We start from the raw sequence: 18,342 nt of genomic DNA, 5'->3' as shown, positions 1-18,342 counted from the left end.
CCCGCCTCTCCGACGTGGCTCGCGTCCGGCACGGCCGCCCCCAGGCGGTGCGTGCCCTCATCAAAGATGGCGGTGGGTAGCGCCGCTGGTCATTAGGCTGCTGCCGCTCGCTCTTCGCCTGGGTTCGTGCTCGAGATGGCAGCGGCCGAGCTGGAGTACGAGTCCGTCCTCTGCGTGAAGCCCGATGTCAACGTCTATCGCATCCCGCCTCGCACCTCCAACCGTGGATACAGGTGAGGCAGCGAGCGGCGGCGCCCGCGATCACCCCGTCTTGGCACGGCCCGGCCCGGCCCGGCCCGGCCCAGTCCCTGGCCGCAGGGCAGCCAGGGCTCCGAGCGAGGCCTTGGGGAGCCGTGTCCCACGGCCGCGAGCGAGTCTGGCTCGTTCCATGAGCCCCCGCCGGCCACAGCTCGGGGGCACCCGCCGCCTTGGGTTGCCTCTTGGAGGTGGTCAGCACCTGAAAGCAGACGCGTGTGCTCCGTGCTGTGCAGGAGCAGGGGGTGTTCTGTCAGTCAGGTGCAGGAGGTGAGGGCGCTTGAGCGCCCTGCTGTTCCAGGCGGAGCTGACCGCCGCTCCCGGTTTGTTTGCTCGGTCAGCGGGGATGTGGCTGAGGTGCTGGAACGGCGCGTTGGCTTTGGCCTGTTCGCTCCGGCTGCAGCGGGGAGGAAGGCGGGAGGAGTTCTGCATTATTTCTAATAGGAGGCTGCAGGACCAGCAGGTAGAAATACCTTCTCTGATTATTCGACAGCAGTGGTGTGTGGTTTTATAAGCTGTGACCGCAGGCCTGCTGGAGACGGGGATTTGTGTACTCCCTGAACTTGACAGACTGTGGGTGCTGTGCATGTTGTACCAGGCCACGGATGTTTGTCTGCAGTTGTAAAATCGTGTTGGTTTTACAGCATAAAGTCTCCCAGAGTTCAAGTATTTTTTGCACAATGCTTTCAGACACGTGGTGTGATTCTTGATGATGTCCTGCACAGGGTCAAGAGTTGAACTCTATGATGCTTGTGGGTCCCTTCCAACTCAAAATATTCTATGATTCACTCGGTTGGGGTTTTTTCTCTCTTCCCTTTTCCTTTTTTTCCCTTCACAAGACTCTGTGGTAAAGACTTTGATGGGCTAGACAGAATGTATGATGTTTTACCCGGTGTAAGCCAGGTGCCTACAGGTTCAGAAGTATTTGATATTAGTTTGCAACACTAGGGTAGAATAATGGAGTAGCATTTCAGCATGCTAATAATTAATTTTTGGGATCTTCCTGATGCTCACAAGTCACTTATTAGTCGCTTGTGGATTTCCTGTTCAAGTGAGTTTCTGGGCTTCTGTCCCCCCTCTTCTGTAGGGTTATAAATAGAGAGAGTTGATGTTCTCTGGACTGTGTCTGTTTCCCTTTACCCAGAGAGGCCAGTCAAAATCATGTGTGTTGATTGGCAGCAGCAGAAAGGAGCTGAGAACCCCATGCGTTGTTTGGGGAGGGAAGTGGAGTGAGGCAGTTGCAGGTGTTGAGGGTTTGGGAGGAGAGACTTTTGCTGAGATAGTTGGGCAGAAGTAGAAGGGTTGATGTATGGTCAGTGATCAGCTGCTTGTCCTTTCAGGGCATCTGACTGGAAGCTGGACCATCCAGACTGGACAGGGCGGCTTCGTGTCACCTCCAAAGGCAAAACTGCCTACATAAAACTGGAGGATAAGGTTTCAGGTAAGGCAAAGGCTGTGCCTTGTCAAGACTGCAGCTGTGATTGCTGCTTGCGAGCCTGTGTTTCTCAGCCTGCTCAGAGCTCTGTGTGGCGGCCCTGGCCACGTTTGGCAAGAGGTTGCTCTCTTTAACGCCTGATTCTTTGTCCGCAGGAGAACTCTTTGCCCAGGCTCCCATAGATCAGTACCCTGGCATTGCAGTAGAGACTGTGGCAGATTCCAGCCGCTACTTCGTCATTCGAATTCAGGATGGCACTGGTGAGTTGAGGGACAATGTATGTGCCAAGTGCTACGGGTGGAGGAGACTTAGCCTGGTGGAGCTGGGTGTGTGCCAGGTGGATTGGAACTCTGTTGGGAGTGCTGGCAAGGCCAGGTAGCGTGCCTGGAGGGATCAGAAGCTGAGGTAAACAGAGGAGGTTCTCCACGCTGTACAGAGCCCAGGGGCTGGGAAGGAACATTTGGTTTCTGAGTGTGCCCCGTGGGAAGAAGGGTGTATCCTGAAGGCTAGGAACAGTGAGCTGCTGGTGTTCAGCTGCAGCTGTGTTGGAGGGAGGTAGCACAAAGTGATTTAGGAGAAGCAGAAGGATTTTGGAGCGAATGAACACAAGGGCCCATTTGCAGGGCACCTCCAATGACTCCTCCTATCTCCTTGCTAGGACGAAGTGCTTTTATAGGCATTGGCTTCACGGATCGTGGTGATGCCTTTGACTTCAACGTCTCTTTGCAGGATCACTTCAAGTGAGTTGTGCTTTTCTGGAATGCTGTTTTTCCTCTGGCCCATAGAACGTGGCGGGTGGTGGTGCCTGGTCATTCAGCGTAGGCTTCCCTGGGATGGTCCTGAAGCCCTGCTCTGGCAAGGGACACTAGAATGTGCTGCCAGCTGTTGTGCAAGCTGAGAACCCCGTGGGGTCAGGTCTGTAAGTCTTCAGCTTAGGTCCTGTGATGCTCCAGATGCAGTGTTAGGCAGTCTTTTGGGTTTGTGGTGATCACAGCTTTTTGCTGTACTACACTGGGAGTAGGGAGGTAGCAGGTTTGACAAGGCAAGGTAGTTTGGTGGGATGGGGAGAGAAACTACACATCTTTTTTGAAACCCTGCTCCCTTTTGCCACAGGGTCTTATGTCCTCCTCTCTTCTTTTTAGGTGGGTGAAGCAGGAGACCGAGATCTCCAAGGAGTCCCAGGAAGCTGACACACGTCCCAAATTAGATTTAGGATTTAAGGAAGGGCAGACTATCAAACTAAACATTGGGGTAAGCAGACCAGTTTACCCTGCTTCTTTCTCTGGGTATGTCAGTGGAGACTCTTCTTACATGTCCTTTCTTTTTATACAGAACATGACGACAAAGAAAGGAGGAGCAGCCAAGCCCCGTGCGTCTGGATCAGGTGGCCTAAGCCTGCTGCCACCCCCACCAGGAGGCAAAATTGCAGCCCCTCCTATTCCTCCCCCCTCTTCCACAGCCATTGCCAACCACGTCACGCCACCACCTGTGCAGAAATCCAGTAATGCGAGCGGTGCAGGTAAACATTAGCACGGAGCAAATGGTCAGGCACTGGTAGGTGCTTAGAGAGAACTGAGATCTGCTGCAGCAAATCCATGTTCAGCCTGTGCCAGCAGTGCCCTGTAAGACATGGTGTGTCCCTGCTGTCTTTGGCAGCTCTGGTGCCCCAGTGCGAGAAAGACGTGGGCCTGCTAACTTGGGTCCCGAGGAAGGCCATGGAAATGGTCAGAAGGCTATGGAAATGGTCAGAAGGCTGGAACACCTCTCCTGTGAAGAAACACTGAGGGGATTGGAGTTGTTCTGCCTGAAGAAGGCAAGGCTCTGGGGAGACCTTGTTGTGGCTTTTCAGTATATAAAGGAATCTTGTAAGAAAGATGGAGACTTTTTTACCAGGGCCTATAGTGACAGGACAAGGGGTAAAAGCCTAAACTGAAGGAGGGTAGATTTAGATTGGATATCAGGAATAAATTCTTTACAGTGCGGGTGGTGAGGCTCTGTAACAAGTTGCCCAGAAAAGCTGGGTACTCCTTCACTGGAAGATTTCAAAGGCCAGATTGGGGAGGGCTTTAGCAACCTCATTTAGTGAAAGATGTCCCTGCTCATGGCATAGCAGTTGGACTGGATGAGCTTTGAAGGTCCCTTCTAATCTCAACCATCCTGTGATTCTATAACAAAGAGGTTGCTGCAGTCTTCTGGAGGCTGTACTAAAAATGTGACCGTGCAGAGATGTCTGGAGAGCTGATGATACCCTTATGAAGGCAGAGACTTCAGCAGTGCTGTACATAGGTTTGAGCGAGAAGAAACCACAAGCTTCTGAATAGGGCTTGTGTGGTTCCAGAGTGTGGGTTTTGGTGTTAAAGTGATGCCTGTTTGGCAACTGTTATGATTGCTGAGCCTTATGTCTACTGGGAGAGGTAATAGGTCACAAATCTGCCAGTTGGTGCGCTAAGTGGAGACCAAAAAGTTTGCTGTACCCTTGCAGTGTGAGCTGGAGGCTCTGTGCATGTTCAGTAAAAGATCATGTTGTTACAACAAACTTCTTGAAAAGTAACTTCCTTCTTCTGGAAGGAGAGCTGGAGTTTCTTCAAAGATTTTCTGCTCCTACATCCAGGAGTTTGTTAAAGGTGACAGTTTAAATGCCTGTGGGGTTTTCTTCTTGCTAAGCTTATTTTTTTTTTTAATTTTTTTTCCTTCTCTCCTCCCGTAGATATTCTATTAGACTTAGATGCTCCTGCATCTGCATCCAAGGCACCAGTACCAGCTACCACAGACCTCTGGGGAGACTTCAGCACTGCATCCAGGTAAACTCTGATGAAGGGAACACAAGAAGAGTGGTGTCTTAATGGGTACTTGAAGAACCATAAGTTAAGAAGTCTTATTATATCTGCCCCTTTGACTCTCCTTTCTTTATTGCAGCGCTGTGCCCAATCAGGCTCCTCAGCAGTCCAACTGGGTCCAGTTCTGAATGATCAAAGCAGTGGAATGGGGCAAACTGATGACCAGGAGGCACTGGAGGCACCAAATGGGATCAGAGGGGGCACAAACCACTCTAGTCTTCAATCAAAAACAAATTTGGACAATCTCTAATTTTTAAACCAGACCTTCACTTCGGTAAAAACTTACAATTTTTGATCCTACTGAACCTAAAGAGAACATACTGACTCCTCCCAAGATGGGCAAGGAGGAGAGAGGTAGCCTTATCTCTTCCGCCTACTTGGCCATTGCATGGTACATCCTAGCTCCTTTTCCCTGTCTTTCCACACAGGGAAAGCAAGAATCCTAAAGAAGGTGGGTACAGGAGTAGGCTGGGTAGGTGCCCCTGAGTTCCTTGTCCTCTAAATTTTCTCTGGTTACGTTGTTGCTTTTTGTGGCTGTTTCCAGCAGTGACTCCAGTCTCTGCCGCTTGCAGTGCTGAGGACAGCTGCATTTGGCTGCAGCTGGTAAACGGAACCTGTAAGGAGATAGTTCTTGTCTCAACACAAAACCCTGTTGGATTAATGTGGTGAACCCTGTTCATCTGTGGTGAGCCTCCCCCTGCACACACTACTCTTCTTGTCTCTGGTGCAGTTCTTGGTAGTGCTGGATCTTCCTGTGCTCTTGTGGGAGGAGTCACCCAAGTCCTTGAGCAGACCTACTGCCACTGCGCTGTAGCTCCTGGTGGGCACCCTGTCTCCAGGCTCCATATTTGGCTTGAAGGTTGGCTGGAGCAACTTAGGCCATTTTAACTCCTTTCTCCCTGTGCAAAGGCCTCACTGTCACTGAGCTGTTTTAACTGGAAATAGCTTTAAAAAAAAAAACACAAAAGGACAGTTGTTATAATTTGGTAGTTACTTGCACTTAGATGACAACAAAGTAATTCCCACCACTTAGCATTTCATGTTCCTGCGTCACTATCCTGAGCCCTGGCCTTGTTATGTGACTTGGCACTGTACAAGTATTGCATATCCATGCCACAGTAGGAATTATGGTGGGACAGTGGATTATTTTCTGGAGAAGGACAGTCTTCTTCCTCTTTTTCAGCTCACGCTTACCATTTGGGTAAGAAATGTATAGTAGGCCCAGTCTTGAGGACTGGCAGCAAAAATCTCCCGCCTATATTCCTTATTATAGCTTTTCTTCTGAGGCTAACTTTGTAGGGATGCGAGCTGGCAATTGGATCTTGGATTTTATTCTTAAATTTTTAATGTGCCCCAAGCCCCCTCTATTTTCTGTGTGGTTTAGGGGTTTAGAAAGAAGGTAAAGGGCCCTTACTCTCTGCTTTTCTCTTTGGGAGAGCTCCCTGAGGCCCCTTGATGTGGATGCTACTTCATCTTCAGCGTATGAATGTGATCTGGGGTGTAAGTCTGTGATTACTCTGGGCAAAGCGCACAGGGCAGGCTGGAAACCTCACAATGCTGGCTACCCTTCATGCTGGCTCATAAGCCAAAACACTAGCTGGGAAGGTGATCTCAGTGACTCTTGGACAGCTGTACCCAGTTACTGGAACACTAGGGTTTTGGTGCTTCACTGGAAGGCTTCTTCCTGTTTTGAACACTCAACACAGCAACACTTTTGTGTCTCTAGCACACCTCTGCAAGTAAACTTTTGCCTTTGGGCAAAAATTTTCTGGTGAGGCTTTTAAAAGAGTAGTTAGATGTATGCACCTTGTACTGGCCTAAAGGTCTCTTGTCATTTTTGTCTTCTTATTACACTGAGGGCATTTTGGAGACAAAGTTTCACTTAGACCATCCCTCTGGGAAGCAACATTATTGAGATAGCTCTAAAGCTGCTGCAGTTCCACTTGTGGAAGTGGGGACCAGACTGCTGTTGGATGTATTTTAAGTAGTCATTTAATCCTGATTCTCTGGCGCTCTTGGTGTTTCCCCCTTGCCTTCATAGTCACTCCTGCAGTCTCACTGCACTTCAACTTCCTGCCTCCTGAAATTGTGGATGGCTATAGTCTGCCAGTGAAGTCATGGACTCTGCTGGTTGGCTTTTTGTTTTCTTTGTCTTTTTATGTTTGCTCAAATCCTAGTGAGGTCCTGTCATTTCAACTATGTATCAAATCCCCAACCAAGGAAGTTCATGGCACCAATTAACAACTAACTAGAAGCCTCTTCTGTATTGTCTTAGTATTCTGGAGATAATATATTATGTATTTGAAAAGCTGAAGAAGCAAAAATTAAAGATATATGTATATAAAGCAAGATGTACTGGTGCAAATGATAATTAAACAAGTAATATTGGGGAAAAGAGTGTATGAGTCTTCTCAGTTGTCAAACTGTTGTTGACCTGGAAGCCTCTAGGTTGGATGTCTTCATGTCTCCAGCAAGATCCTTGTAACCTGCTTACCCTTCTGAATATGTGTTACGGCCTGCAAACTGGACAAGAGCAACCTCAGGAGTGAATGAGTTCAGGCACTCTCTGGTCAAAGAGGGAGGAGTATGGAAGAAGAACACAGAAATGACATGGCTGCTCCACATGGGGAAAAACACTGCATGACACCGAACACAAATCAGCAATACAGAAACAGGCCTGACTGTAGGTGCATGTGATGCTTGATAAGAGTGTGGATAAAACTACAAGTGAGAAAAGTTACCCTTACATTTAGCATTTCAGACACTAGAGGCTTCTGCAGCCTGCAGATACTTTCAGAAATGATTCTTGCCATGCTGGTAGGTAGGAAGCAGTCTCTGCTGACTGCAGAGGTGGGCAACGTGAGCTTTGTCAGGGGCAGCAAGGGCAGGCTGCTTGGAAAGAGAACAAGCTGGAAGCTGAGTCACAGGAGGGCAAGCAGGGGGCAGTGGCCTCACCAGCAAAGAAGCAATCCTGCAGTACTTGAGCACAAAGATCAGAGCAGGTCAAGGTGAGGATTTAGATCAGCAGGGTATGTGGCCAGATGTGGGCATGGCTGCTTTAGCTCAGACAGGGATCAAGGGTGAGACCCTTAGCTATGATAAGCCCGCAGGCCAACTTTGCTAGTTTCTCAAAGCCAGATGCCTCTATTACTTAAACTGGACCTGAGTCCAGGCAGCCAGTCTGCCAGAAGGTGGAAAATACGCTCAGGGCCCTGAAGTTCTTCTGTCAAGCCTGCATACAGCCATTGTCTTGCACAGCCACGCTTGCTCAGTGTTTGTGTGCCAGATAGCAAAGCTGTGCATATGGCTGTGTTGAAAGTACAACACAAGTCTTGTGGCCTGGGTAAAGATGAGAAGTCTTAAACTTTGAAGTTGGCTGTTTGAATTGTCAAATATCTGTGGTGGCTGAAAAAAAAAACGCAAACGACATTTTTTTCAGATCCAGGAGCAAAGCTGTGATCCTGTTTTGGTGGAATGTGGTATAGGTCCTGGCAGGTAGAAGATGAAGCATCATGCCCACAAGCTATGATGAAGTTTCTCTGACTTTTCAGTAGGTACTTGAAGCAAAAAGGATTAAAAGGCCTGAAAGGGTATTTCTCCAGAGCAGGAGGATTTTCAGATGAGGTGCACCTAAGGGAAGTGCAAGGGATATACTCTTGTTTATGCATAAAGAAGCATAGAGGATTGGGAAGCAGCTCATGGGCGAGAGCTTAGTCCCCTCTGGAAATCTTCCCAGTCCCCGTATCTTTCCTCCCACGTGGGTAACTGGTGAAATGACTTGGCCTGGCCTGTGGCTGGACCAGCTGAATTCCTCCATCTCCTTCTGCACTTCCCATGGCCAGTGGTCTCTTCTAATGTAGCAGAAGCCAATAAGCATGCTGCTTCAGACTACAGTTTCTGGTATTGCAGACAATAGTCTTCTCTAGGTAAAGGATCAAGGCCAGGCCCTTAATGTGTATCAGCAGATCAAACTGAGCAGTATCCCCTGAACATTTATGTTCCACATAGTAGATCAGCTGATTTCCTTAGGCTTTTGGGAAGACCTGCCCTCAGTCTGAGAGGGACTAATCAAAGGGGCAGAAAAGTTCATGCCAATTGAGAGGCAGACTGTAGCAAATAGAGTCAGGAAAGAAGTGTCTAAGGGAAGATCCCAGTTTCATCTGGTTTTTGGTGGTTTCTTCTGTGAGAGCTGTAGTTGAGATGGGATGTGAGTTTCCCACCCCCTTTTCCCATTAATTACGTTCTATATTCTGTGATTTAAGTCTCACAGTCGTTCAGCAATTGTTCTTACCGCAGCCACACCATGTGAATTTCAGACCCAAACTTTCTAGACTTCACAAAGCCTTGATGCTGTGTGTGGACTCCTGAAGAAATGGAGAGGAAGAGTTGTCCTTCCAAATAAAAAACAAACAGGAAACCAAAACCCCCAAAGTCTTCCTGAGCATTGGTAATGAAACAGGATCTGAATCTGAACTCAACCTGTTAAATCAGCATAAATCTACGAAGTTCTTGGAGGGAGAACAGCTGGGCTGGTAATGCATAGAAGTGGAGACCTGGGGCCAAAGTAGTTAACACACCTAATGCCTCAAGGTCTAGGCAATATGTTGAGTACTCCTTGCATTATGTGAACAATAGACTCTCACTCTAGAGACTAGAGAGACATTCCCTAAAGGAGGAAGCCGCCTGTAAATTGCAGCCTTGTGTTCTAGGGATGTGTGGTGCTCCCCTGCCCTCCTGGCTCGTTCTGCAAGCCTCATCCGCGATCGGGCGTTGGAAGTTCAGTCTCACCTGTGGCTGTGTGCTGCCATCTGCTGCTGAAACCCTTTGTTGCGGGCTTTCCTGCAATTCCTGGGCTCAGCCACCAGCTTCAGCGGCCGCCTGGCCCCCAGGAATCGGGGGAGTAGCGGGTGGGATGCAGGCAGACATCACCTGAGACCCGGCTAGCACCGGTGAGATGCTCTCTGAAAAGAAATCGCGGCTGCTGATTCTTACTTTGATAATTTGGCACTAATGAATCTGGTGCTTTCAAATGTGACCATGTTCTGCAATCGCAATGCCCTCTGTGTTTCCCTGCTGCACAGAAAGCCTTGTGTGGGGCTTGGAATCAAGCTGTGCCAGGGCAGGCATATATCTCCTCTTGTGGTCCAGTGTATGTACAGGTATGTATTTCTGTTATCTTTGAAGTTTGGCCCAAAGGAACAGCACCCCTCCTAGTCTTTTCTAAAGTGATGTCTAAGCATTTGTCTGTAAGTGCATGTTTATAGTGTTAAGCAAACTGTTCAAAGATGTGTGGAGATGCTATGTCAGTAGTGCTACGCAAACCAGCACTTTGGTTAGCTGGCAGGGACAAGAAGCTGTATTCCAACGAGCAGCAGTCCCAAGTGGGAAGGAGTAGGAGAGCATTTTTTTGGACAATATGTGCTGAAGGGTTATAGATATGGCAACATAAGCTGTATGTCTGGCCCAGAGTTAGGGGCTGCTGTCACCAATACCTAAAGGTGAAGTCAATACCATGGGTATGTGCTGTGCCTGGAAATGACCACTGCATACTTTTTGGTAACAAAAAAAGCCTTTAAGCAATACATTCCATACAGAGGCAGGGTTACTGTAAGCAGATAACCTGCCCTCTGTAGTCTGGTCCAGCTCCAGAAGTAGTCCTGCTTTGAGCAAGGTTTGCACAAGATACCTCCGGTTTGAACTATTTCCTAGCACATCTTTTGTGCCGGGTTGTGGTAGGGTAGGGCCCATGGTGGGCCAGCAGTGTGGTGAGACATCTGACATGGGAGGGTGGTCAGTGGTGGGGAAGGCTGAGGTCTGACAGCTATCTGTCACCTCAGGAAGGGCAGAGGCTGGGCGAGGACCAGGATGGTGTGCTGAGCCTGTGAACAGGAAGCAGGGTCTAAGAGACAGGCCATGTTGCTGCAGGCCAGCGTGAGTCATCAAGCAGCACTTTGCTCTCTGTGTCATCCCAGTTGGCAGCTCCGGGGCCTGCAGGGAGTCAGCAGCAGGGGCCCTTTGCCCTTTGAGTCAATGCTGGCTCCATGCTGGAGCAGAGTACCCTGAAGTGCCATTTGCTTGCCCTTCGCTTTACTGTGCTGACTTTGGTGTCCTACTGTGGTAAAAGTCGGTGACACAGGTATCTGGAGAGTGTGCTCTTCAAAAAAAAATTGCCCTTTACCCATCCAACTGTGTTGACATCTGTGTCGTGAGGAGGCTCCTGCATACAGTTGAACCCCAAAGCTTAAGCCCTCACTGCCTGGCATTCAAACTTTCCTAGCATGTTTCAGTGACGAGGTGCCAAGGAGTGTCTGGCTGAGTTGACTGTTCTTGCTGGGTTTAATTCAGCTTTCTATGGCTGTTTCCAAATGGCCTTTGCCTTGTTGTATCCTGACAGGGCAGTGCAGATGTGGGAGGTCTGCACTCCTCTGGGGAAAGGTGGTGTCCCCCCGTCCTGCTGCTGGCCAGCATGAGGTGGGCTTGGAGGCTGCAAATGGCATGCGGGGCTGCCTTGGCTATGGAGTGCAGGGTAAGGGTCAGCACAGGCCATTTACAATCTCACTGATACATCTGCCCTTGGGGATATGAGTGGGGTGAGGGAGCTCTTCAGGACCAGGGAATTTTGTGCTGCTATTCCAGACCCACCTGCTGGGACAACCTATGCAGGATGGCTGTCCCCAAAACCTCTCTATGAGAAGATTTTACTGTGTGGAGAGGATGTGGAGGGGAACAGCTTGAGATCAGAAAAGAGTGGCCCTAAGATTACAGCATGGGTCTATGTGACCTAACTTGATAACGCCCATAGTTGCTTGGTGGCTGAGGTTGTTTTCCATTTTTGTGCTTTCTTTCCACTCCCCCCATTCCCCCTTCAAAAGAAGGAGATCAGGTGCATTCACCTCACTGGGCAGAGCGTATCCAAACTGAATTCAAGGCTGTTGATGATCTGTGTGATCCTTAGATAGAACTGGAAATGAAGCATGAAGAAATGCTTCTGTGGGGAGGTGTTATGTGGCCACAACTGTTTCATGTGAATCCCACGTGCAGTTTATCTAAGAAGAGAATCTTCACAGCCCTGCCTCTGAAACAGGCCATTGGGGTCCAAACAGGACTTGGATCTGACCCAGGTTTGAAGTCAGGTGTGTAATGCATCTGCAATATCTGGCAACTATCTGGACCTGATTTCCAACAATTTCTGGCCTTGAGACTTGTGACTCCAATCCAAAAGTGGAAGGGGGCAAAGGTGCGATGTTCACAGTAATGGAATAAACCAAAGCTGTGAGATAAATGCATCTGAATGTGTCCTCAGTAGGCTTTGATTGGATCATTTGCTAATTAGGGGAAATGAATGAAACATGTCCCTTCTCTTCTGAAGAAACAAGCCTATGTTAATGCTTTATGTAAAGAAGCAAGTTGGGGCTTCCTGTCTCTGAAGATTCCCTGGATAGTGTTCTTTCTTCTCTTATTCTTTCCCTTGCACCTGGGGGATTTGGATAGCCTATCATTACAGCTGGGCACACGGCTTTCCCTTCCGGAGTCTGACTGAGTTTGAGCTCCCTCAGCTCACTTAACTTTGGGACATAGCCTCTTCTCTTGAATATCTCAGGTCTCACTAAAACTTGGTAGAAATATGTGCAGGGGAAAAATGCACAAATCCTTTTGGGAGAGGGGAAACATTTATTTCTCATCTCTCCTGCTTTTCTTTCTTTTCACCGTGTTCTGCATGGTACTGTAACCATAGCATTTTGGGGAAGTGCTGGTCTCTGTGCACTAGTGTCACTCTAGGTGGTTTTGCTCAGGACACCGTGTGTTACCTCTGACTCAGGCCTGCCTGTGGTGAAGTGCTGCCACCTGCCAGAAACTAGTGTGGCTTCACAGTGCTGCCTTCTGTTTAACCTATCCCACTCACTCCTCTCACCTCCCTTTCTCACTGTCCATTCAGTACATCCCTGTTTACTCCACTGGATGCTGCCTCAAATGTCCTTTTCTCTGAGCTTTCATAGGCTTTATAACACTTTTTTTCTTAGGTCTCCTGGCAATCTGTATGGAACCCTGGTTCACCTTCTGTGACTGCCTTCCGGAAGAGGTCTGTTATCCTTGCAGCTCTGGCCAGTGTCATCAGCCTAGGGTGAGAAGGGCATGGAATGCCTTTCTCCCAGGTCCCAGGGGGTTGCAGTGCTCCCACACTGTCCCCTGGAGCTGGGGAAACTCAGCTCCTGCGGTAAGAACTGCAGCATACTGTCCCTTCCTGCTTTAACCTTTTCCTTGCAGCAGGGTACACAATGGGATCTCTTGTTGCTAGATCCTCTCTGACGAGCCAAATCCTTCAGGAGCTCTCAGGGAGCTTTTACTGCCTGAATGCCTTTGAGTATCTCACCTCCCTTAATAACTTCTCAGTATCTGGCCCTGAGTCCCCGTTTTCCTTGTTCCAGTGCCTTTTTATGCTCTTCTCTTGGCTGCTCTGCTCGCTGGTTGAGATGGATTTTCAGAAGAAGGAAGGATGTGCAATGGTGCTGTCTCCTCTGCTGTCACATGGACCTGCTTGCTAGGTTGGGTGACACTGTCTGCAAGGTGAAAGGCTTGCAGGTACTGCCTTATTTAAACCTTGCTGGTAGGTAGGGAAGAAAGAGCATTAATTCCTCTGGTGCTTTCTGTTTGGGTCAGCCAGCCAAATGGTGCCCATGAAGCTTGCAGAGCAACCAGCAACAGGAGCACAAGTAAGGACAAAGTACAGGGCTGTTGAAGTGAGCAAACACATGAATCCTAGAAAGCAGCTGGATTGTGAGGCTCATGGGAGTTAGAAGTGTGGGAGATACGTGGCAGTGCAAAGTAGGGTTCAGCTGAAAGATGTCTGTGGGGAAACACGGGTATTGTTGGAGGACAAGGGGATGACCAGAACACAGAAGCAGGGAAAGGGAGGAACTGAGGAACAGCGGTGAGAATGCAAGGAAATAAAGTGTGAGTTTTTGGGGTTTTTTTAAGCAAGATGTTATTTTTTAATTTTATTTTATTTTTCAGCACCACAACTAACTGCAGTGCCCAATTGTTCCTGTCTCCCACCCATTTACATGCCATCAGTGCATATGAAATCCAAAGGACAAATTTTACCCTCAGGAATAACGCCTCACAGTTGTTGCACACTAGCTCAGCATTGCATCCTATGGAAGTATGATTCAGGGTTGAATTTCGATAGCAAGCAACAACAACTGCTGGCTGAGAAAAAATTGAGCTGTCTACTGATGTTTGAGTGCAGTCTAGTGTAATCTAATAAAAAGAGCAGCTACAGTCTGAATTCACATTTGAAATGCCTCAGCTATGTTTGGAGATGTGTTCCAGTGGAAAAAACTCATGAAGCTACTGAGTTACTTCCTTCTCTGTCTGCTGATTGTATTTCCTGTTTCTTCACAGTGGAATTCTTGAAACCCTGACAGGAAGTAAGCCTTTTCCTCACGAGACTGGGTCTTTTGAGCTTGGTTGGGTGGTGACAGGGGGAAGCATGCAGAGGATTGCTCTGAAATCTCAGCATGAAATTTGAGGGCTTACTAGATTTCAGCAGACACTCGGGGAGACTTAATTCCAGTGAGAGGGCCAAGCCTGAAGACAAAGCATAGTGCTGGAAGGAAAAGCAGGCATATTCTCAAGGGGCCAGGCTTCTGTTCTGCAGCTGTTCTGATTCTTGTATAAAAGTCACGCTCTTTGCAAACAATACAAAATGGAGAAGTAAAGCCAGTTTAGAACACACAAGACATGAGGAGGCTCCTTGATAAAGAAATCCAGCTACATATGCCCCACTCTGTTTAGGGGTAGTTCTCTGTAATCTGTGAATCATAGAATCATAGAATCATAGAATCGGCTGGGTTGGAAAACACCTCCAAGATCAAGTCCAACCCTTGATCCAACAGTGCCGGGGTTACTACACCATGGCACTAAGTGCCACATCCAGTCTCATCTTAAAAACCTCCAGGGACATAGAATTCACCACTTCCCTGGGCAGCCCATTCAGAGTCTGTGAAGGTCCCTTCTGACCCAAACCATTCTGTGATTCCTGAGTCCTATCTGCTGACTGAACCCTTCTCAACCTGCCTGACTTCTTGGCATTTCTTCTCAGAGTCTTTCTGATCTAGCGTGTATCTCAGCAGCCATTTCCCTTAATTGTCTCCTTTCAAGATCTGCCCCAGCTTGAAATCAGACTAAACTGAAGTAGACTGACACGTTGTCCAAAGTAATATCAGAGGCCTTTACCAGAAACCAGATAAGGGAGATAAATTACAGTATTGGAGCAAAAAAACATAAACCATCACTTTTCAAAAGCCTCTGAAATGGAGCCTGAAGCAATCACTGCTCTGAACTTCCACAGGCTGTGGAAGTTCACAGGTTGTGATAGAAAGGTCACTGTGTGTTGTTTTCCCAATAACCTCTCAAACCATCAACATATTTTTTTTTTTAATTCCACTTTGCTTGTTCTCCTCCCTGACCCTGGCCTCATCCTTCTGTTTCTCTTTAGAAGTATCATACTTCTGATTATTTCTATTCCTCTGCCTAAGGCTGCAAGTCCCTAGTCTCCCTTCTACAGGAACATTTCCTCATTTGAGATTTGCTGTAAGCGCTAGCTCCCGACTGGGACTGACTTCTGAGAATTGAGACATAGCTGCAACGTTTGATGTAGCAAATGCAGAGACATCACAAGGGACTAATGAGGGCAGGACGCATTTTGTATTGGACTGCAGGTTAAACTGGGCTAGGAGCTGTGATAGCTGCAAACTGAGGAGCAATAGTAGAATTACAAACAGACAAAGGAGGGCAGGAAAATATGGAAAGGGGAGAAAGTTAAATAAGAAAGGTAAAAAGACAAAAAGAAAACCCTAAAGAATTCTTTAAAAGGAAGCCTCTCAGCTGAGAATTGGTTAAGGGGAAGGAGGAGTGCAACTTCCTTTTCAGTTGTTAGGTTCTCTTTTTTTTTAAATTTGTGTCTCAGAAGTTTCCATAGTGCTAGGTCTAATTTTCTGGGCTAAGAAACTGAAGACACATACGGAGCATTTCTGATCTCCCAGGAACTCTGAAGTTATTGCCAGTGCTTCCAGTGTTTAACACATCCTTCCTTTATGGGCAGAGGGTGAATGAGCTGATGGGAAAGGCTCAGTAACCTATCAGTGTCACTCCCTGGAAACAAGGACCTAAAAGGACCACGTTTTATGTGGCAAAACTAAGGACAGGGTCAGTGGTCACGCTGTGATTAAATGGCATCAGAAGTCACCTATGCTGAGGTGAAGTTCAAGAATGCATCACCGACTGCAGTGATTGAAGGTAAGGAATGGATGGGTTATTCAGGGGAAATGGAGCAGGCATGAGGGGGGAAGGAAGACCAGGAAACAGAGACTTTTCCTTCTGTGATTCTGGTTTCTACCTGGTCTTGATGGATTGGTGAGAAAAAGGAGCTGTCTACCACTAAATGAGCAGGAGACTGGAGGAGTTTTGAAGTAAGAGTCTCGAGGAATGTCTGCAAGAGTAAAGGTGAGTTGGAGTTGCAACATGATCAAGGATGACTACTGGGAACACAAACAGTAGGTTTCAAGTGAACATTCATTAAGGAACGTATTTGGGCTCCCTCAGTCCCCTGGTTGCAACATCAACAGTGACAAACGGTGGAAGGTCCAGCATAGGCACTGTACAGGAGTAATGCTTAGCCCTGCTTCCATGCTGGCTGCATCCTTACATGTTAGTAGTCTTGGATGAGTCATTTTTGAACAGTACTGAGTACCAACAATAAAGACTTCGATCTATTACAAATAATCTGATCTGTCACAAAGGTGGAGGGGCTCCCAAAGTGGCAAATAAGCCCAAGCCCTTGCTGCTACCGCTCTTGCTTCTAAGAGAGTGCAACCACAGATTCCTGCTTATGTTAAGGACAGAAGTCTCCCTATAGCAGAGCAGTCAGCTGTACTCTGCAGCTTCATGAGAAGTGGTATTGGCTGCAGGAACTTATAACGCCATTGTCCATGGTTGATTGAGAAATGGTCGTTGGAGAAAAGAGACCCAAAACTTGAACAAAACACCCTAAAATACACATAAGGAGAATTATTTAAGATCTAGAGGAAGATCCAACTCTATTATTGATCTCTGCCACTCCTGAAAAATAATGCACCAAAAAAAAAAATTTTATTGCTATTAAAATTACATTGGTAAAATGTTTTTTTTTTTTTTTTTTAACCAGGCTTTATGCAAATGTAAGACATATTCTGATCAGAATGTATTCTACAGTCATTATGGCACAAGTAGGAACACATAGAGAGGCTTTATGTATGGCTCATTGCTTCTGCCTTGACATACAGGACCCTACACAACAGCAGGTTTCAGGGGAGTGAAAGTATGTGGGCATAAATCAATGAATAAAAAAATAATAATTAAATAAATAATTACTGCTGCTAAGGATATTAACTCACCTATTAACAGCTTTGCCTCAGTTTTACAATCCCAAACAGAGCAGGCATCAGCTCCAGGTTATTCCTTGACTGGTCTGAGGCATGAGTCATGGAAATAAATTACTCTCTTGAAAGCTCACTGTTTTCAATGCACCGAGATCAGCTGGTTCTGGATACAGCTAGCATTTCCACTGTGGTGAGGTGGGGGTGGTGGAAGTTCCCCACTGTCTTCCAAATTATATTCCAAAGACATCTGATCCAGCCATGTCTGCTTGAGCTGTGGATGCCAAGCTTATGCTACAGGTTTGGGTGTGTGCTCAGAGTCTGATTTTGGGTGTGCCTGTTGAAGTGATCTCACACTGGCTGTAGTTTGGAATGCAGAGAAGTGTCTGGTAGTACCACTGCAGACAGTTCTGTGTCTCTCACAGCCTCACATTATGCCCACAGGATGAGTGTTATAATTACTAGTGAAAGACTGAGACAGTCTTGCTGCTCTGTTGTTCTTCTGAATGGTTACTCTGGCCATGCAGACCCTGTGTTGGTAATGGCCAAGCACACCTGGGTTTTTCCATTCTGTAGCCCCTTCCAGCTGGGCTCAAGAGATACCAAAAATGGCAGTCAACAGGTTAGAGAGGAGAAGGCTAATCAAACAATACATGAACTCTGGTAGGAAATGGCAGAGCTGTTGGGGTGTTTTTCACACCACAGTGCAGATAGAGTTCCTCATTTCCAACCAGGATTTCCCAGATAAAAACACAGGCATCTGTGCTGCCCCACACTTGCTGCCTGTGCCCAGGAGATGTTGGATTTACATGCTGAATAACCAGCATATGCTCATCAAGTCTGTTATGCTGAGATCATGCTGGACATGTTACAAGCATGCACACCAACTGTGGAAAGCATTTTGCAGGGAGCTCAACCCACTGGGCGTGCACAAGATTACTGCACTCAGCACTACTGCTGCTGAGGTGTATGGCATGCAGTGCCTCCTGTGCTGAGTGGGTGTGAGTGTGGAATGCTCAGGTCTGACTGGGCACGGGTTGAACAGGCATACTCTGGACGTGCTGCACATCAAAAAAATTATATGGACTGGTTAGGTCCGAAGTAGGTGGCTGGACTCCAGATCTTGAGCCGGTTCCTTGTTTTCACTACAGGCAAAAGCTTTGGCTAGAAAAACATTATTTGACCAAGGAAATCTGGATCTTGTCCGTCTATGAATGTTTTCTCTACAGATAATGCAAGATGATGCCTTTTGCCCTTCCGTAGCCTTTGGGAAGTGTCAGAAGGCTTCCACAAAGAGCAGGTTTTTGGGAGTCTTGCTTATTAGGCATGGCTGGCAGGCATATGCTGAGCAATGAATGAGGTCTCTCTAAATCTTATCATTAATGCCAGTCTCTCAAAA

At 47.5% G+C, this 18,342-nt stretch overlaps 2 protein-coding genes across 2 annotated transcripts in view; both read left to right on the top strand.

Annotated features, from left to right (window-relative positions):
* Positions 1 to 44: 44 nt before the first annotated feature.
* On the top strand, positions 45 to 6,925 carry NECAP1 (NECAP endocytosis associated 1). Its single transcript, XM_027906077.1, has 8 exons — positions 45 to 233; positions 1,596 to 1,696; positions 1,846 to 1,950; positions 2,349 to 2,430; positions 2,833 to 2,941; positions 3,023 to 3,209; positions 4,398 to 4,491; positions 4,607 to 6,925. Exons 1-8 carry the CDS (start codon positions 136 to 138, stop codon positions 4,653 to 4,655), a joined length of 825 nt encoding a protein of 274 aa, XP_027761878.1. The 5' UTR covers positions 45 to 135; the 3' UTR covers positions 4,656 to 6,925.
* An 8,225-nt stretch (positions 6,926 to 15,150) lies between these two features.
* The window catches only part of LOC114069351 (C-type lectin domain family 4 member A-like), a 13,144-nt gene continuing 9,952 nt past the window's right edge, over positions 15,151 to 18,342 (top strand). The window contains exon 1 of the mRNA XM_027906078.1: positions 15,151 to 15,825. Within this exon, the coding sequence (XP_027761879.1) occupies positions 15,759 to 15,825 (67 nt within the window). The 5' untranslated portion in view covers positions 15,151 to 15,758. The remainder of the gene's footprint in view (positions 15,826 to 18,342) is intronic.

This window comes from Empidonax traillii, unplaced genomic scaffold (genome assembly GCF_003031625.1).
Source record: "Empidonax traillii isolate 1590-97213 ecotype Southwest subspecies unplaced genomic scaffold, ASM303162v1 scaffold1246:size530596, whole genome shotgun sequence".
In the NCBI taxonomy this organism is placed as follows: domain Eukaryota; kingdom Metazoa; phylum Chordata; class Aves; order Passeriformes; family Tyrannidae; genus Empidonax; species Empidonax traillii.
The sequence above is the reverse complement of the archived record's forward strand: the minus strand, read 5'-3'. Positions and strand labels throughout refer to the sequence as shown.